Source organism: Malania oleifera, chromosome 5, assembly GCF_029873635.1.
Source record: "Malania oleifera isolate guangnan ecotype guangnan chromosome 5, ASM2987363v1, whole genome shotgun sequence".
Classification (NCBI taxonomy): domain Eukaryota; kingdom Viridiplantae; phylum Streptophyta; class Magnoliopsida; order Santalales; family Ximeniaceae; genus Malania; species Malania oleifera.
In genome coordinates this window covers 17,020,960-17,042,566 of record NC_080421.1, presented here as the reverse complement: position 1 = coordinate 17,042,566, position 21,607 = coordinate 17,020,960, and the positions used below count along the sequence as shown (strand labels likewise).

Here is a 21,607-nt window from a genome sequence, read left to right as displayed (position 1 = left end):
TCCGAACACTATCGTTTTAAAAAAAAAAAATTATCATACAAAATAATTTATTATATTATATTATATTATATTTTTAAGAATTTTTTTTTTCGGTATAGCAATATCAACAAACAAGGTACAGGGGGGATCCCCACTGAGACATGGCATTAGGGAGTTTTTTCTTGATTTATTTATTTTTAAGTATATTAAATAATACCTTTTTTGAAAAAATAATTCCTAGAATGTCACGCCCCGAACCCGGAAATGGGACCTAAGGGTGAAAATATAATCTAACCTGTCCCTGTATCATACAAATCATCACAGATACAGTACAAAAGATGAGGGTCCGACCTCGTGGGGTTCCCAGACACCTTAAACACATCTAATTATAATCATATACGCAGCGAAAAAAGTCATTCTATATCAACATATGGAGTACCATACCAGAGTTTATACAAGAGCAGAACATGGCTCTAACAAAACATACAAACTGGGTGCCCAAATACAACTCAAAATGGCAACCCAACAAAACTACAGTCCTAGCACTTACCCAAGCGCTAACGCAGTACACCGGCCACTACGCTCCCTACACCAGGACGCTAGTTCCGGTTACTCAAAGGACCTGTAAAAATATACGTACAGTAGGGGTGAGACACCTCTCAGTAAGGAAGAACACAGGTTATATCGGTGTGTGGCATTTGAGTGTTATCATGATACAACATACACGCAGTTAAATGCATTCCAGTACTAATTTACACAGTGCATACACGCACACATACGACGGCCATTTATACGCAGCCCCGTCACAATACATACACATGATCAGTAATCCTCAGTGTCGTTACACTCTTTGGCCCGAAGCCGGCCCGCGACATACGGCATTGGCCCGTAGCCAACCCGTGAACATGACACCACCGACACATGGCTAGTCCCCGACTCCTATGACATCGTACCGACGCTAAACTCGTGGATCCACACCCTTCGGCCTGATTTACCGGAATAGGCTCACGCCCTCGGATATAGAGCCGAACACTCTTGCCTACATGGCAGGCGATAACACGCCCTCGGATATAGAGCCGGACACTCACAGTACTTGGGACAATTTCGGAACCGCATTCCTACTAGCATTTCAATATATCACACACACATGCATGCTCATATAACCAAACAAACCGCACTCATTTGGTAATCTAAATCATGGTTTTCCAAACAAATACAGTTTAAATAAAGTGAAGGCATGACCATCCCAATATCACAGTATAAATCACACATATACTCGATTTTCAACAAAACCCAGGATTCAGCCCGTCGCCCCCTTTTTCCCAAAACTGTAATAATGGAAAACCCATAGTTTTTCGTGTAAGATCCCCCCAAATGAGTAGCCAAAACACACACAGGACCGTGGACCAAGGTTCCACCGAGTCCAATTTCAAAAATAACCAATATAAACATAGTTCCCCTTACCTTATCCCCGTAAGCAAATCCCAAACTCAAAGGTCCCTAAATAGCGAACCGAGTTCCAAAACCTACAAATCATAATATAGAATATGTTCACAAGACAGTTACTTACAAACCTACAGGATCAGAATTGAAAACCGAGCCTTACCTCGATTTTACGCCGAAACCCCAAAATCTCCAAAATGAGATTCCGATCCGTAGAAGTTGTAGAGAATCCTTCCACGATCCTCGTGGTAGCTTCTGTTTTCCAATTTCGTCAAAGAATTCTAAAGAGAAGGAGTAGGGAGAGGTTTAGAGAGAGAGAGAGAGAGAGATATTTGAGATTTCTTAATGAGGAAGCAAAGGAAATTTCCTTTTATAGCCCTTAGACCTGGCAATTTCCAATTTTGCCCCTCTCTTAATATTTAAACCCATTTTTCATATTTTAGGTTCTTACATGGAATGACTCTAACGTAATCTCGCTACTTGAAGTAGCGAGACTTGCCACGTGTCAATACTGTAATTATTTTCTCTAAAAATATATTATTTAATATATTTTTAAAAAAATGATAAACCGAGAAAAAACTCCTACTCACTCGCCCTCTCCTCTCTGTCGTGTTCAGCAAAGTTTTTTGTTGTTTTATGGCAGCGATGAATCTAATTCTGTAGCCCAGAAGTTGCTGCTGCTGCTGTTGACGTTGTCAAGTTTGACTATTTTTTATAGAAGCATAAAGCTTCTTTTATTCTCTTTTGGTTCTCTTTCCGTTCTGATTTAGCGCCATGCATGTTTTCTTTTACCATTATTCATTTGTTTTTCTATGACAATGGGTTTTAGTGATCCTGTTCCCTTTGATGGAGGTAGGATTTTAATTTTCGCATTTATGGAATTTCCTATTTTGGGTTTTTTCGTTTATTATGTAGAGACCCAAACCCGTAAATAAGGAAAATAAATAAGAAAATGGTAAAAAGAGAATTTCAGCAGGGTTCGTCGACTAAGCCAGTATATTCGTCGACAAAGTCCCTTCAGTTCTTTGTCGCTGAAATTCAAAGTGTCGTTGACGAAGAAATACCGAGCGAACCAAGAAAATATCCGAATGGGGTTCGTCGATGAAGGTAGAGCTTCGTCCACAAACTGAGTGGCTGGTTCATCGACGAAGGCGCCACATTGTCGATGAATTTAACTCGGTCAAAGGCTATATAAATATCATTTTTGGTTGCTTAAGGGGTAAGAAAACCCAAAAGCTCTCTCTCTCTCTCTAGAACTAGTGAGTTCTTTCTCTCTCTATGATTCTTCGCCGTTAGTCGTTCGTTTCGACAATCGGAAGTTTTTGCATGGATCAAAAGGAGAATCTCTTCAGTTTTAGCGGATCAGATCATCATTTTGAAGATTTTCGGGTTTTTCCCTAAAATCGAGGTAAGGATCTGAATTCGTTTTCGTTTCGGTAGATCTATAGTAGATTGAATAATACTGAAGTATTGTTCTTCGGTTTTTAGGTTTTAAGGATCTCATGTCGTAATTTTATATCAATATACTCGTGTTTCAGTTTTTGGGATAAAGGTAAGGGGATTTGTTTACATCAGTATTTTTTTAGAAAACGAAACCACAGGATATGTAGCTTATGTTTATATGTACTTATTGACTGCTTATTTACAAAATTTTACCTGGTATAAATGTCAATTCTTATGGTTTTCACGATTTTACGGTTTTGGTAAAAGTAAGGTTTTTGGGATATGATCTCCAAATTTCTTAAACTACATTATTTGCACTAAAACTAAAGTGGGAGATGCTTGAAACTCTTAATAGCAGCAGAAATTATATTTTACGAACCAGTTTATATGAAATGTATATATATGATATAAGTGTGACATAGGATATGAATTGAATTTATACTGATTTGAGATGTATGCACATGAACTATGGGGACTAAGGTTCCAAGTGATTATCAGAAAATGCAGAAAAACATGTGTCGGTTAGATACCATGCCGAGTATGAGAAAAGGGTAAACCGAGAGGTTATGAGCCGATTTTTACCATAGTATGAATGAAAGTATGCATGAATGAGATTGTGAAAATACTGGAATTGCACAGGTATTATGTTTTAATGTAAATTGTATATATGATATTGAGACCGCAACTTGTCTCAATAGTATATGAAGCCTTAAAAAGCTTATATTATGTAGGTTCGGTACCATTGCCAAAATAAAGGTACAGTACAACCACACGTAGTTATTGTTCAGTGTGGGTACCTAGTAGTAGGCTTGGTAAGAAGGGTCACTGGTCAAAAGGGATGAGGGTGGTGATGGCCAAGTTGGACTGTAGTATGTTATGATGTCTGACGATGTCTGTATGTATAGGGCTCGATCAGTGTTTTCTTATCACACAACCCTTGCCACGGGGAGTTACTGGCATAGTTATGATAGTTTCAAGCTGGACGGTGTTCTAAATATGCATATAGATTTAAAAGCTTTACTAAGCAAAGTCACGAGTCTGAGTACCGGGCGGAGGAATTATACAGTGTATGGGCCTGTACCCTACCCTAACCTCGGAAACTCTCACTTGTAATGATGCTGAGTTATCTATTATCAGAAATATATATATATATATATATATATATATATTATAGTATTGAGAATGTGTAATTTGTGTAACTGTTTTCAAACAAGAATATAACTGTACAATCACACACTGATGTAATATCTTCCTTCTTGTTGAGAAGTGTCTCATTTCAATCTTACAACCTTGTTTTCAGGAGCTACAGGAAATCGATCCTAGTCGTCTAGAGAGGCTGTGGAGGGTAGGGTCCTGTTAGTTAGCGTTAGTTTTTGTACGAGTACTGAGTTGTTAGCCTAGTTGGTTTTTGGAATGTAATTCAGTTTATATTTTACGTACGGTTGATATATAGAAGAAACATTTAGATACTCTGGTATGTCTATTAGAATCCATATGAATGTTTATGTTTTCCGCAATATATGTGAGTACAGATCATTATGAAATACCTGCATGTCCCTGTTTAGGGCAGGTAGTTATGTATGTTATCAGAATTTGTACGGGATAGGTATATATAGTAGCACTTTGGGGCTGTGTTAAGGGTCAGGGCGTTACATATTATCCTCTCTCTCTCTCTCTCTCTCTCTCTCTCTCTCTCTCTCTCTCTCTCTCTCTCTCTCTCTCTCTCTCTCTCTCTCTTTTTCTGTTCCACCATTTTCCCTATAAATTCTAATGTCATTTTTATTTTGCTTATATGGGTGTTTCGATTTTCTTTTGTTAAGGATTAATCGTTTTTTTTTAAATTGTAGAGAAAATTGAAACAATGAAGAGTAGAGGATAAAATCTTGATTATTTTCGTATGTAAAATACCGAAGTAAAGTTTCTAATTTTCCCGGATTTCAAAACCTGCAAAGAAAAACCCATTTATTAAAATATTAATCAATTTTTGTTGCAAAATTAGTAATCTCGGCAACCACCCAAAGCATATATCAACGAATCCTCTAGAGTTTTTTTTTTTTTTTTGTGGATTTTTGTGTAATTGAGATTGTCACGACCTTATTTTTCATGCAAATTTTTTTCCCACTTAAACATATATAGCAATTCTCTCTCTATTACTTTCTAAAAACATCTCAGGCCCCAAGGGAGTGCCGAGGAAACTTCGTTCACACTATATTTTTAGGCAGCGGTAAACATAAAACTGTAAACTGTATTTACAATACTAGAAATCTAAAAAATCCCAAAATATACATCCCAAAATACTCAGTGACATCAATTAAAAACCCTGGGATCTACCCCAAACAACCAACACCCAGGAAAACACTCACCCTTCCAAAAAGGTTGCGTAAGAACCTCTCTACCTGCGAGCTTGATTTGATCGCCTAATTGGATCACTTGAAAAATGTTAAGTCACTAGAATGAGACAACGCTCCATAAGATAAGATATGCTATCACTAGTGTGTGGCAACTGAGTTACACATTTAATATACTGATATAATACTGAAATTGTAAAACTGATAGTCTAATATACCGTACATATTACATTTATTATAGTTTAAAATACAACTGTATATCTGAGTTTTCTAGTTACACATAATTCTTATATTATAATAAATCTGTTGTTGTACTATAAATCTGTAATTTATAGAAATAACTGTGATAATACCCTAGGAACTGAATGTTATGATTTAACCCCTCATGACAGGGTAGTGCGGCCCCTAGGCGGGACTTAACTCTGGTTGGTCTACCAGGTAAGTCAATCTGAAACTCTATCAATTAACAATCCGGCCCATTGCAGTCTATCCGGGCACGATACTACTCTACCTCGTCAAACTGGCCACCTCAACTCAGCTCTCTAGGGAGACTGCAATCTCTCTTGGCACAGTAGACGGAATTCACATACTATCTGAGATATGTGGTTACACTCTGATTTGAAATAGCAACGGTACCGTGCTCTGCTATTTGAATCGGGGTGAATAATTTCACAGGGTCTGATACTATTTAGTACTAATACTTATAATTATCTTACTATTTTTTTACCAAGAACTTGAAATAACCATAATATTTCTAAACTCATCTATATAATCTGAATATTTGACTGAATAACTTAATAATCGAGTGTTATGGTTCTGAAGTCATGGCATTCTGAAAAATACTATAAAACATATTTTCTGAAAACAGCACACTGATAACTTCTGCTAGTATACTATAAAACATGATATTTTTAAAACTGTATAAATACTATATTAAACTGTTATGAACTCATGCCACACAATTAAGTAATTAAATTATTCTCATGCTCTCAAATATGCATTTCCTAATATAATAATAATATTCTGGTAAAACTGAATAATAAACTATTATATACATAATTTCTGGTGAACTTTCTAAAATCCCTAACATAGCATGTTTCCTTTACCATTCTGATTGGGAGGCTGGCCTCCATTTAACTCTCGTACCCTCGATGTATTAACCCCAAAAACTTGTAATTACATATACAAATTTTCCAGTAAATCAATGCACCCATATTTCCTGAGATTACTTATTCATAATTTATTGAACTATAATTACTTGGATTCCCAAATAGATACTTGCTGGGATCTTCAACCCATGATTATAGGGGCTCAAGACACCTTATTCCTGAAAATATGACACCCAAAATTTATTCTACAAAACACTAGTATATTTTCATAGTATACAAAATCTGCCCCCAAATAATACTAGTAATATTGAAAATACCTAAAAATTCACTTACCCAAATTTTATGATGGTTTCCAAATTGCTCAAAAAGAATTTCTGCTCCAGTTAGGTTGTAGAGAATCTCCCTAGGATCATTGTGGTAGCTTCTGATTGTCGAACCGGGGAGAGATGGAATCGAAATCTTAGAGAGAAGTTAGAGAAACTGTTTTAGAGAGAGAGAAAAGAGTTATAAAATGAATTTTTCGTCAAAAATTTAGGGCTATATATAAAATGCTGTCCACGTGACCTTATCGACGAGCCACGTCACATCGTCGACGAGTCCAAGCTGTAGTCTCGTCAACGAGCGCCCACTCCTCGTCGATGAGATTCAGACCCTGAAAACGCCCTCTCGGTAACTTCTTGTTGACGAGACACGCGTTCACATCGATGATCTCAAGAAGACTTTTCGTCAACGAGACCCTGCTGCGATCCTTTTTAAAATTCTTTCCCCCCTCTTTTCTTTATTATGTAATTCCAATAATTATCCGGGTTATTACAGAGATTTTGTCCCTCTCTCCTACACCGTCTCTTTCTTACTACAGTGAAACCATTCAAATTTAGTTAACTTTGAGAAGGGTAACTCATGAGGATCTGCCTCCATTAATTTGGATTGTTAAAAGATTGGGATCATGACTGAAACTAAAAGATTGGGATAATTGCTGCTTCATGTCACTGTTTATTCTCTCTCTTCATGTCTCAACTAATATATTACTCATTAGTCATTACTTTTGACTGAACAAGGCATTGGAACAAGACAACGAAAACAAAAGTAAATCAATAGATAAAAAAAAATTACGTAGGAGATTTTATTATTTATTTATTATTGTTATAAGATTCATCGCTGTCATAAAATAACAAAAATCTTTGTTGAACATGACAGAGAGGAGATGATGAGTGAGTAGGAGTTTTTTTTTTGATTTATTATTTTTAAAAAAAATATATTAAAAAATTTCTTTTTTAGAAAAATAATTACCGAAATGACACGCGGCAAATCTCGCTATTTGAAGTTGCGAGATTGCGTAAGAATCATTTTAGGAATTATTTTCTTAAAAAAGGTATTATTTAATATATATTTAAAAAAAAAAGAGGATAAATGGGGGAAAAAAACTGGGCCCCAATTTCCCCTGTCAGGTGCAATTAATCAAATTGAAGGAATTCAAAGGAGGTTTTTAGGTTCTAGGGACAGCTCCATGTCACTCCCTCGCTCTTACTCAGCAATCATATGCGGCCTTCCCAAATGTGCTAAAATTCTCTCTCTCTCACTGCTATGGTGGTGTACGGCCATGTCGCCCTGCTGCTTTCGCTGGTTGTTCTTGGAATGCAGCTCCCGCTAATAATGGCAGGTTGGGTCTTGTTTCTATTTTCATTCCCTTTAGATTTTCACTTCTAGCTTGTTTTGGGGGCTCTGTTGGAATGATTTTTGCGTGCAAATGGTTATTCTAGAGATGGGTTTGATTGGGGGACTTTGACTTTTGTGGCTTACTTGTGCTTTCATTTACATTGGCATGCAAAATGTGAATGCTTTTGTGGTTTTGGGGGGTTGGGTGGGGGGGGGGGGGGGAGTGTTAGGGGGTGGGGTTTAAGACTTCTTGTTTGGTGTTAGAAGTTGAATCTGGAAGTGGGTACTGTTTAGCTTAGTTATATGCATAGAATGCAGTGCATTGTTCAAATAATCTGATAGCTTTTGCATTCTAGCTTAAACTCCTTTTTCAAATACTAGTTTGTGTTATGAATGCTGGTGAAAATGATGGCTTTGCATTTGGGATCTCGTGGGCTTTGATCATATACTTGATTTTCGGTTGATGCATTGGAGGATGTTCTTTCTGTATGTACTAGCGGTACTCTGTGTGTGCAATTATTATACATTTTTTAATCTCAAAATTTTAAAGAATTCTAAGAAATTCTGTAATTAGGAGTAGTTTTAAGCGGTTACAAATGTAATTGGTTTGTTTTAAGTGGTTAAATGCTAGTTTTTTTAGTGAAATATTTATTAAATTACTCATGTACCCTTCTTTTGAATATTTACCTTTTGAATGTTAGAAAGATGTGAATGATGTAGAATTTTCTTTTTTGGAAATATAATAACCCAAAAAATGCAGATTGGAAGCTGTCATGTTTCTTCTAATTAGTTGTGTGTGATCTGTGAGTGTGCGTGTGGCTTGATTTGGGCTTGTATGTTTGGTTCCAGAAGGTTATTTCCATAGTGCCTGTTTGGCATTGCATCTAAATCTTACAAATGCATGACTAGACTAAAACACAATCTAAAATTGCGTTTGATTGCTCCTAAACACTATGCTAGAATTACATTATGCTAAGTGGAAAGTGAAAACGGACCTTTGGAGAAGCTGGTTCTTTAGATTTTGGAAAAATGCTGCTTTTGAGTAAAGGCTGCATTTAGATCAAAATCTATTGCTGCTTTGCATGGACCTATACTAATTCATATTTGATATTATTACTCATCTGTTTAAGATTATCACAGAATTCCACTTCCTTTTGCTTTTCCTAATAAAATGAGGCTCTCTTGTGCTCAAAATCCCAATTCTAGAAATTGTTACCTCACTTTCACATTTCCTTCACCTTTCTTTCACCTTTGCTTCCTTATTACTAGATAGAACACAAAGTTGGGGCGCAATTAAATGTCCCTGCATGTAATAGAGCAAGGGGTCAAAGGTACATAGCAGAGGGATATGGGAGTTGGGGTAATGGGTGGAGTTGGGAATAAGTATCACGGTGTTTGGGAAACTGTGGATGAAAGATGTAGGGAAAATTAAGTATTTAATGGACTGGTTTAAACAGTTCTTAGCTGGAAAGGGACATGCAACGAGGTATAAACTGGTTAAGGTAGGGGTGGGAGTGAGAATGAGGGAGTATAAAGAGGAGTAATAGGTTTGGGCTTATCTTATTGATCAAATACCACATGTGGTGGTCTGTAGACACCATTTGTGGAGGGAGCAACTCTTGCATTCTAGAGGAATTCTCAATGTGGTTTTTGTTTTGCTTGTGCTGCTACGACAATTATCAGTGCTGCTGTTGCTATTGTATTTAGCTGGTTCTAGTGCGCGCTGCAGCATTTTGTCAACTATAACTGCATGTTTGTGCAATTCATATTTGTTGAGATTCTGATTGAATGAATAACCTGACTTGAAGATAGGTCTCTCCCTCTATTTATAATACAAATCAAACACATTCTAATGATAATAATACCCTTACTAACTATCACTAATTAACATATTACCAAACTTAATTATAACACTAGAAGACAAAACATCTAACACCCCCCCTCAAGCTGGAGCATAAATATCATATGCTCCTTGCTTGTTACAAATAAATTTAACATGAGCACCCCCCCTAAAGCTTTGGTAAACAAATCAGCAAGCTGCATATCAGACTTCACACAAAGAGGTAGTAATGAGCTTCTGCACAAGTCTCTCTTGAACAAAATGGCAATCAACTTCAATGTGTTTCATCCGTTCATGAAAGACCGGGTTAGAGGAAATATGAAGAGCATCACACATCAACTTCATAGGCTGAGAATGTGAAAAACCTAATTCATCTAACATGTTCTTCAACCAGAAAAGTTCACTGATAGTGGGAGCCATAGTTCTATATTCTAATTCAGCACTTGACCTGCCCACCATAGTTTGTTTCTTACTCTTCTGATAAACCAAATTACCACCAAGCAAGATATAGTACCCGGTTGTGGATCTTTGGTCAAAAGGTGACCCAACCTGATCTGCATCTATATATCCATGCATATAAGTGTGATCTTGACCACGATATAAAAGACCTATCCCAGATGCACCTTTGAGATATCTCAAGATGTGAATTACTGCGTCCTAATGACTTGTCCTTGAAGAATCTAGAAATTAACTCATAACACTTGTTGCAAAAGATATGTCCCACCTAGTGATTGTAAGATAATTCAACTTTCCAACAAGTCTCCGATATCGTCTAGGATTAGGCAACAAATCGCCCATATTTGATACTGACTTGCTGTTAGATCCATGGGTGTGTCAACCGATTTGGATCCCAAGTCCCAACAATCTTTTTTCATATAACAGATCAATAACATACTTCCTTTATGACAGAACAATTCTTATACGAGATCTAGATGCTTCCATACCCAAGAAGTATTTCAATTGTCCTAAATCTTTGGTTTGAAACTTAGTTTGTAGAAAAAATTTGAGACTTTGAATACCTTTATCATCATCACCTATAATAACCATATTATCCACATACACAATAAGAAGGATCCTACCCAATGAAGTATGACGATAAAACACAGAATGATCCGCTGCACACCGTCAAAGACTAAATTCAAGTACTACATCACTGAAACAACCAAACGATGCTCTAGGAGACTGCTTTAAATCATATAGTGCCTTCTTGAGCTGACACTAAGCCCGATTCCCCATGAGCAACAAACCCAGGTGGATGCTCCATATAGACTTCCTCCTTAAGATCACCATGCAAAAATGCATTCTTCACATCTGACTAATGGAAAGGCCATTGACAAGTGATAGTCAAGGAGATGAACAAACGTACCGATGTAAGTTTGGCAACCAAAGAAAAAGTGTCAGAATAATCTAAACCATACACTTAAGTATACCCCTTAGCAACAAGATGGACCTTCAGACGAGCCACAAAACCATCAGGGTCAACTTTCATAGTGTATACCCAGCGACAACCAACCACAAACTTGTCAGAAGGAAGAGATACCAAAACCCAAGACCCATTGTCCTATAAAGCATTGATCTCTTCTACCATAGCATTCCTCCACCCAGAGTGGGCTAATTCTTCTGAAACAGATTTAAGAAGGGTAGTAGATGATACAACAGTAACAAAACAATAATAGGAGGGTGATAAGAAGTCATAACAAACATAGCTAGAATTGGGATGTTAGGTACGTGCGTGTTTACCTTTCTGAAGAACAATGAGAGGATCAACATTATGGGAAATGTGATCAGCAGACAAGGAAACCAAAGACGCAGTAGTGGAAGCTAGAGTGAACTCTCTTCCTTGGAGCCGCTATCATGAATACATCTTCAAATTAGGACGATCAAGATGATGAGAAGGTATCGAACTAAATGGAGACTTAGATGGTTGATTAGGCAAGGACAATAAACTAGAATATGGAAGATTAGGCAAAGGAAAAGACTCATTGAGCTTAGAAGCACTCAGGGATTGGGTGTAGTAAGGTGTAGACTCAAAGAAGGTAACATTTATAGAACGAAAAAGCGATGCAGTGCAGGATTATTACATTGATATCCCTTTTGAGTATATGAGTGGTCTAGAAAGAGACATTTTATAGCACAAGGATCCAACTTATCCACCCCAAGAGTTAGTTGATGAACAAAGGACACACATTCGAATATATGAGGAGGGAGAGAAAATAAAGGTGAATTAGGAAAGAGAATGGAGTAGGGAATTTTACTAGTAATAACATAGGATGACATCCTATTGATAAGATAACAAGCGATAAGTACAACATCACTCCAAAACACTTTAGGTACATGCATTTGATAAAGTAAGGTGGGAGTGATTTAAAGGATATGTCTATTTTTCCTCTCTGCAACCCCATTTTGTTGAGGAGTGTGGGCATATGATGATTGATGGACAATACCAAACTAAGTCATGTAAGTAGTGAATTGTAAACGGAAACACTCTTTAGCATTATTACTTTGAAGTATTCGAACTAGCAAATCAAATTGAGTCTTTATTTCATAACAAAAGGAACAAAATATATGAAATATCTCGGAACAATCTTTTATTAAATATAGTCAAGTCATTCTTGAATAGTCATCCACCAAAGTTACAAAGTATTAGAAACCCAATTTGGACACAACTCTACTAGGACCCGAAATATCAGAAGAGACTAAACATGAAACGACTTGCAACACGTTTATTGACTTGGGAAGCAAAAGGGACATGATGGTGCTTTCCCAACTGACAAGACTCACAATCAAGACTAGACACAAAACTCAAATCAAGAACAAGACGTTTCAATTTTTTCAGTGAAGGATGACCAAGGCGACAATGAATTTGGAGAGGTGTGGCAACAACAGTGCAGGCAGTAGAAGAAGATAGCAGCTCAAAGTGATAAAGTCCACCAGGTTCACGCCCTTGCCAATCGTCTTACTCGTCTTCAAATCCTAAATAACCACAGAATCAGGGAAGAATGTTACTAAACAATTCATGGATTTAGTAATGTAGCTAATAGGCATAAGATTGAAAGGAAACTTGGGAATATACAAAACCAAAGGAAGAGATATAGAAGAAGTGGGATTTACAGTCCCAATTCCTTTGATGGCAGTGATGGATCCATCAGCAAGAGTAACATAAGGTAAATTTGTAGGATATTGAAGAGTAGGGAAGAAATTAGGTATACCTGTGATATGATCAATGGCATTTGAGTCTATCACCCAATGACTAGGATGAGAAGTATTGGGTGACAGGCATACTATGGGATTACCTATTTGGGCAAGAGATGCAATAGGAAGAGAAGCTTGTTGTGAGGCTTGATACTACTGGAACTTGGAATTCTCTTCCGACATGGATATAGTATGTTGCCCCCACTCAATCCCAAAGGTGTGGAGTCAGTGGTGGCTACATTGGCTGGTCCCAAAGGTGTGAGGTTAGTGGTGGCTGCATTGGCAACATGTGAAGGTCTACCATAGAGATTCCAACACTACTAAATAGTATGATTACCTCTTTCACAATGAGTGCACTTGTGAGGAGTGCCTCTACCTCTTCCTTCTCTGCCACCACGACTCCTTGAATCGCTTCGATAACTTTTGCAATTGTTTGGTAGAGAACTAGAATAACCTCGTGTGGCAAAGGATCTCCTCTTAGAGCGAGATGCAAGAGTAGAAGAATGTAGAAATCCCGAGAATTATTAGGAATCTCAAGAATAATGGGTCAATGATACTAGAGATTGTATAGGGATTTCTAGCCTAATACTTGGGCAGATTTCATGCTCCTATTTTAGGCAATTCTTTCCTTGTGGATATATGGTTTGTATTATTTATAGAGAGTTGTGATTGTGCAGAATTTATTCAAGAAATATAGAAATCATTCATTCTGATTTCATGGTATCAGAGCTAGGAGATTAAACCTAGCTATCAATGGCGAAAACTGCCGGCCAAAGCAGAGGTTTGATGACCTCTGAATCTTATGAGGGTCAGAACGAAGCTATCTCCACCATGGGCTCTACAGGACTCGACAACTCGTCCTTCCAGCTCACGGTGGAGAAGATGAATGGCAAGAATTCCGAGAATGGGCACAATCGATCAAACTTGTGATCGATGGCAAGGGAAAGTTGGGATTTCTTACCGGCGAGACAAGGAGACCTGACCCAACCGAAGCTTCTGCCCTTCAGAAATGGAAATCGAAGAATTCCATGGTCATGACGTGGCTGGTGAACTCCATGAAGCCGTTGATCGGGAGGACTTATCTCTTCCTGCCATCAGCGAAGGAAGTCTGGGATGCCTTCTGAGAGACCTACTCCAATGTCGAGAACTCCTCCCCAATCTTTGAGCTTAAGACACGACTATGGCAGATGAAGCAGGGAGAAAGGGATGTTACGGATTACTATATAGAGATGACTGCTCTTTGGTAGGAACTCGATCTAAGTTTTGAAGAAGAGTGGGAATGCTTGGGAGATAGTGTCCGATATAAAAAACGCCTCGAAAATGAACGGGTGTTTGAGTTTCTTGTTGGTTTAAATTGGGTCCTTGATGATGTTCGTGGAAGAATTTTGGGTCGTTGTCCCTTTCTATCAACGCGCGAAGTTTTCTCAGAAGTGAGAGGAGAAGAAAGTAGGCATAAGGTGATGCCGAAGGAGACAGTCTCTATTGACCATACTGGACTAGAAATGTCTGCCTTGGTGTCTCAAGGGACTCTTCCAGGATCTAGTTCAAGACAACAGAAGGGGCGCCTCTGGTGTGAACACTGTTGAAAAACTGGCCACACTAAGGAGACGTGTTGGGAGAACACAGGAAACCAACTGATTGGAAGCCACGGCAAGGTAACAAAAATCGGGGCTACCAAGCCACGGTTGATAATCAAGCCGAGAGACCTCAAGGGGAGAAAAGTAGTAATAGTTCCAATTCAAGCGGTGCATTTAACTCTGAGCAGTTGGAACAACTCTACAATATGTTCTCTTCCTTTCAGACTTTGGGTCAGTCTTCCACAAATATTTCTTCGGGTTCTTTAGCCCAAAGAGGTAATTTTTTGCAAGCCTTGAGTATAACCTCTAGATCCAAAACTCCTTGGATTATTGATTCTGGTGCCTCTGACCACATGACCAATGCCTATCATCTTTTCTCATCATATTCACCTTGTGTTGGAAATTTGAAAGTTAAAATTGCAGATGGATCACTCTCGTCTGTTGCAGGCAAAGGGAATATCCGACTCTCTGACTCCATCACATTGGAGTCTGTTCTTCATGTTCCTAATTTATCCTGCTACTTACTATCTGTTAGCCAGTTAACTAAGAATTCCAATTGTTCTGCTAAATTTCTTCCTTCTTATTGTGTTTTTCAGGACCTATCATCGGGGAAGACGATTGACAGTGCTAAGGAGTGTGAGGGACTTTACTACTTTGAGGAGGCTAATGTGAGTGAACAACGTCAAATTGCTATATGTGATTCTACATCTGTTCCTAAGGATACTGATATTTTGTTATGGCATTTTAGAATGGGTCATCCCAATTTCCAGAATTTGAGACAGTTATTTCCTTCCATTTGTTCGAATAAAACATCATTTGATTTTCAATGTGAGATTTGTGAAATTGTAAAACACCAACGTACTTCTTTCCTAAAGTCCAAATACAAACCTACCTCAACGTTTACTATGATTCACAGTGATGTATGGGGCCTGTCTAACACTCTCAATCGTACCCACACAAAATGGTTTGTTACTTTTATTGATGACCACACTCGTATTTGTTGGGTATACTTGTTGAAAGACAAAACTGAAGTGCGTTCTGTGTTTATCAATTTTCATTCCATGATTCAAACACAATTTCACACGAAAACTCAAATTATGCGTCCAGATAATGGCACAGAGTATTTTAATTGTATTTTGGGAAATTATCTCCAAGAATATGGAATAATTCATCAAAGTTCCTGTGTTGACACCCCCCAACAAAATGGGGTTGCCGAACAAAAAAACAGACATATCCTTGAAGTAGCTCTTGCATTGCTGTTTACTACCAATATGCCAAAAATGTTTTGGGGTGATGCCATTCTCACAGTTACATATCTCATTAATAGAATGCCTAGTCGAGTTCTCTCTTTTGCCTCATCTCTTCAAAAATTCCAGGCATTTTTTCCAAACTCTCGTCTCAGCTCAAATCTCTCTCTCAAAGTGTTTGGTTGTACTGCTTTTGTCCATATACATCATTGACATAAACTAGATCCATGCGCCCTCAAGTGTCTTTCTTGGCTATTCTCTTATCCATCCTGCAACAAAAAGGGTATTTTTTAGTCTTGATGTTACTTTCTTTGAAACTACTCCTCACTTCCAAACGCCCTCGCTTCCGGGGGAGACTTTGAGTAGTAAAGAAGCTCAAGTTTTGGACTTCAATACCTTTATTACTGAACCTGAGCATGTCCCAAACACTGAGCTTGTCTTGAAAAGTGCTTCTAATATGCCAAATACAGAAGAAAACTTGAATTCAGAGGGAGGTGCAGGAAAACAATATGACAAGGAGATGCTTGTCTACTCAAGAAAGCCAAAATTAAAGGACATAGAGAATCTCATACCTGAGGCACCAAAAGAGTTGGAACCGGTGATAGATCCAAGCAACCATTAGTCTTCATCCACTCCTGATCAAGTAATGTTTTCAAGTAATCTTGAGTCCTCCTTTGATAAACCTGCACAAGTTGATCTCAATTTACCCATTGCTCTCAAGAAACAAACTCGGTCATGTACTCTCCATCCCATTTCCAAATTCATGTCTTACAATACTTTGTCTATAGGGTGTTGTGCTTTTACCTTTAACTTGACAGGATAAAAATTCCAAAGAATATTTAGGAAGCCTTTGAGATCCTTGAATGGAGAGAGGTAGTTATGGAGGAAATGCGGGCCTTGGAAAAAAATGGACGTGGGATGTGATGAATCTACCAAGAGGGTAGAAACTAGTGGGCTGCAAATGGGTGTTTACTGTGAAATACAAAGCTGATGGGACAGTGGAACAGTACAAAGCCCGCCTTGTTGCAAAAGGGTTTACTCAAACCTATGACATTGACTACACAGAGACTTTTGCACCCGTGGCAAAACTGATTACTGTCCGAGTTCTCGTAGCCTTGGCAGCCAACTTGGATTGGCCACTCCAGCAACTTGACATCAAGAATGCTTTTTTGAATGGCGAACTAGAAGAAGAAGTCTTCATGACAATACCACTAGACTTTTGTAAAAGGGGTGAAAAAAACAGAGTATGCAAACTCAAAGAGTCCCTGTATGGACTCAAACAGTCTCCAAGAGCCTGGTTTAATAGATTTACAAAGGTGATTAGGAGCCAAGGATATCGACAAAGACAATCAGACCATACTATGTGCTTCCGGCAGTCTAAAGATGGGAAGAATACAATTCTAACTATATATGTCGATGACATCATCCTAACTGGAGACAACATAGCAGAGATGGATAGGTTGAAGAAAGTCTTGGCCACTAAGTTTGAGGTAAAAGATTTGGGACACATGCGGTATTTTTTGGGGATGGAAGTTGCTAGATCAAAGAAGGGAATCGGTGTCTCTCAGAGGAAGTATGTCCTAGACCTCCTAACTGAAACCGGCATGCTTGGGTGCAAACCAAGCGATACCCCCATTGAAGCAGGAAAAAGAAGAGAAGACATCAGAAAACTTGTCGAACGAGAAAGGTATCAGAGATTAGTTGGCAAACTAATTTACTTATCACACACTAGACGCGACATCGCATTTACAATAAGTGTGGTGAGTCAACAGATGCATTCACCAAGGGCAAAGGACTATTCTTCAAAAAATGTGAAAGCAAAGAAATTGAAGTCTTCACAGATGCTGATTGAGCAGGATCAGCAGAAGATAGAAGGTCCACTTCCGGGTACTGCACCTTTGTATAGGGAAACTTGGTGACTTGGAGAAGCAAAAAACAGAATATTGTGGCTAGAAGTAGTGCTGAAGCAGAGTTTAGAGTAGTGGCCAAAGGGATATGTAAAAGACTGTGGTTATGGAAACTCTTGGAGGAGTTGCATGTCACGGTAAAGTTCCCTATCAAACTCAATTGTGATAACAAAACAGCCATTAACATCTCTCTCAATCCAGTCTAGCACGACAAGGCCAAACATGTAGAAGTGGATAGATACTTTATCAAGGAAAAGGTTGAAGAAGGAACCATTTGCATGACTTATGTTCTTACCAAAGAACAAATAGCTGACATCTTCACCAAAGGACTACCTCGACAAAGTTTTGATGATTTCACATACAAGTTGGATATGGTCAACATTTATGATCCAACTTGAGGGGGAGTGTAGAAATCCCGAGAATAATGGGTCAATGATACTATAGATTGTATAGGGATTTCTAGCCTAATACTTGGGCAGATTTCATGCTCCTATTTTAGGCAATTCTTTCCTTGTTGATATATGGTTTGTATTTGTTGTGATATGAATTGTATAATGAAGATATGTAGCGGAATAAACAACAAGAAGTAAATGTAAATAACACACACACAACCAAAACAAGATCAACACAAAGATTTATGTGGTTCGGCAAAGCCTACATCCACGGAAGCAATGACACACAAATTTTACTAAGGAAATCAAAATGTACACAATACACTTCTCTAATGATCATCTCTACTCTCAAAATATGCCCAAATGACATATATAGAAGTTCCACGGAGGTTTCCCCCCGTTTGCCCAACCACCTAACTTTCAAAAATTCAAAATTTAGAAAAAAACAGCCACAGCCCAGGCGCCTCTCGTCAACGAACACAGGACCTTGTTGATGAGACCAAGAAGATCCTTAGTCGACGAATACAAGGCTCTCGTCGACGATGCCATAAATCTAAAAGTTTCCTGCTCTCGATAATTGTTCGTCGACGAGCTTCAAAACCTTCGTTGACGAACCTTTGCTGTTCCCTCGTCGACAAGCATAGGCTCCTCGTCGACGAATCCTGCTGTGCTGCCCTCTTCATGTTTTTCCTCCTTCCTTCTTTGCTTATCAAAACAGAAGTATAAGAGCCACAAATAACAATCTCCACCTTGGCGATTATACGCCCCTTAGGAGAATCTAAAAAACATGAATTGCTTCACTTTGAACTTTAAAAATGTTTGGTTGGGTATATCTCCCTTCTATCACTTAGAGACATGGAGTAAGTCCAAGCAATGCTTGAACTTCTCTGAAGTAACTAATTTGGTCAGAATATCTGCCGCATTATCAGATGTGTGAACTTTCTCCAACACAAGCTCACCCGAAGCAATCAATTCCCGAACCCTGTGGAACCTCACATCGATGTGCTTGGTCCTAGCATGGTATACTTGATTCTTCGCCAAGTAAATGACACTCTGACTATCACAATGCAGCACCACACTATCTTGCTGTAACCCCAGCTCTTTGACTAAACCAGTAAGCCATAAGGCTTTCTTTGCAGCTTCGGCAACTGCCATATACTCCGCCTCAGTCGCGGACAATGCAACTAGAGACTGTACCATGGATATCCAACATACCGGTCCTCCTACAAGGGTAAACACATATCCCATTGTAGACCTTTTGTCATCCATATCTCCAGCATAATCTACATCAACTAACCCTATAATTGAAGGACAACCTTGTTGCTTGCCGAACATGATGCCATATCCTGATGTACCTCGCAAGTATCTAAGTATCCATTTGACAACTTCCCAATGTTGCCTTCCTGTATTAGAGAGGAACTTGCTCACCACGCTTACCGCATGGGTCAAATCTGGCCTCGTACATACCATGGCATACATTAAACTCCCCACAACACTAGTATAGGGGACCTTTGACATGTCCCGGATTTCCTCATCCGAACTTGCAACAGTCATGCTAAATCTCTCCAACACCTTCTGCACATAACCGCCCTGAGATAACCATAATCTTATTGGCAGTCCTGTCTCGGTGAATCTCCATCCCAAGTATTTTCTTGGCTGAACCAAGATCCTTCATGTCAAATTCCTTATGCAACAGATTCTTTAACTGATTCACCTCAGTTAAATCTCTTGCAGCTATCAACATGTCATCGACTTACAATAACAAGAAAACAAGAGAACCATCCTCAAGTTTATTCACATAAACGTAGCAATCATACTTACACCGTTTGTAGTCAATCTTCATCATGTACAAATCAAACTGTTTATACCATTGCCTTGGAGACTGTTTCAGCCCATAAAGAGATTTCTTCAATCTGCAAACAAATTTTTTTTTTCTTGGTTCAATGAATCCCTCCGGTTGTACCATGTAGATTTGTTCCTCCAAGTCACCGTGAAGAAACGCCGTCTTCACATCCATTTGTTCCAAATGAATATCGTAATAAGCTACCAACCCCAACACAACTCTGATAGAAGTATTTTGGACCACTAGAGAAAAGATTTCATCATAATCTATCCCCTTCTTTTGTGAGTATCCTTTTGCTACCAACCGTGCCTTGAATTTCTCTCATTCCTTTTCTGAAATTGCCTCCTTCCTATACACCCATTTGTAGCCTATCGGTCTCTTCCCATTTGGAAGTTCCACTAAATCCGAAGTTAGGTTCTTATGTAATGATTCCATCTCCTCAATCATCGCTCTCATCCACCTATCTTTCTCTTGGCTATGCCCTGCCTCTTGAAAAGAAGTTAGATCGTTACAACAAGTAAGGAAAGCATAAGAAACTAACTCATCAAAACCATACCTTGATGGAGGCCTGATAGTGCGTCCGGATCTCCATATAGGAATATCGTCAACTTGCTGGTTTCCCGAGCTAGAGCTCCCTGCAACTACGGGACCATGATCATTTTCGTTGCCTTGAGCTTCCAACTCCACCTGCATAACATGTTCATCACTGTCCCGGCTTTCTGGCTCCTGTTTCTATTCATCAAACTCTTGAGTACGCTTCACTATAACCTTTTCATAAAAAATTACATCTCTACTGATCACCACCTTGTTTGTTACTGGGTCCCACAGCTTATACCCCTTCACACCCTCTGGATATCCCAAGAAGATGCAACAACGAGACTTCGGGTCAAGCTTAGACCTCTCCTCACTAGACATGTGGACATAGGTTGGACACCCGAATACCTTCAATTCGGAGTAGTTTACTGCATTTCTCGTCCAAACCTCTTCCGCCACTTTACCCGCTAGTGATGCCCTTGGTGATTGGTTAACCAGAAAACAAGCCATACTAACTGCCTCGGCCCAGAAGTTCTTCGGTAGCCTTACATTCAATCTGAGACACCGAGCCCTATTAGCAAGAGTCTGGTTCATCCGTTCTGCCACACCATTTTGCTGAGGTGTCCGGCGAACTGTAAAATGTCTCTTGATATCCTGCTCCGCACAAAACTCCATAAACCGAGAATTAGCGTACTCGGTCCCATTATCTGACCTTAAATATTTGATTCTCTTCCCTGTCAAGTTTTCCACTTCAGCCTTCCAAATCTTAAACTTGGCAAACGTACTAGATTTGTGACGCATGAAGTAAACCCAAACCTTCTGTGAGTAATCATCAATGAAACTTACATAGTACACATGTCCACCCTTTGATGCAACTCTAACTAGGCCCCAAACATCTGAATGTACATAGTCAAGAATTCCTTTTGTCTTGTGAGTAGCTGAACTGAATTTTGCCTTGTTTTGTTTTCCAAGAATACAAACTCTGCAGAATTCCAACTGACATGATTTTAAACCTTTCAACAATTTTCTCTTGTGTAGTTCTTTCATGCCATGTTCTCCCATATGCCCAAGACGCATATGCCACAAGATTGTCTCAT

The 21,607-nt window shown here is 38.7% G+C and overlaps 1 protein-coding gene across 2 annotated transcripts in view; it reads left to right on the top strand.

Moving 5' to 3' along the window:
• Positions 1–7,777: 7,777 nt before the first annotated feature.
• Positions 7,778–21,607, top strand: part of LOC131156544 (probable receptor-like protein kinase At1g49730) — a 57,813-nt gene continuing 43,983 nt past the window's right edge. Inside the window, exon 1 of one of the 2 annotated variants that reach the window (XM_058110315.1) lies at positions 7,778–7,982. In XM_058110315.1, coding sequence (XP_057966298.1) covers positions 7,907–7,982 — 76 coding nt within the window. In that variant the 5' untranslated portion in view covers positions 7,778–7,906. Of the gene's footprint in view, positions 7,983–15,210; positions 15,256–21,607 lie in introns of those variants that run through there. The other variant, XM_058110316.1, reaches the window with a different exon arrangement.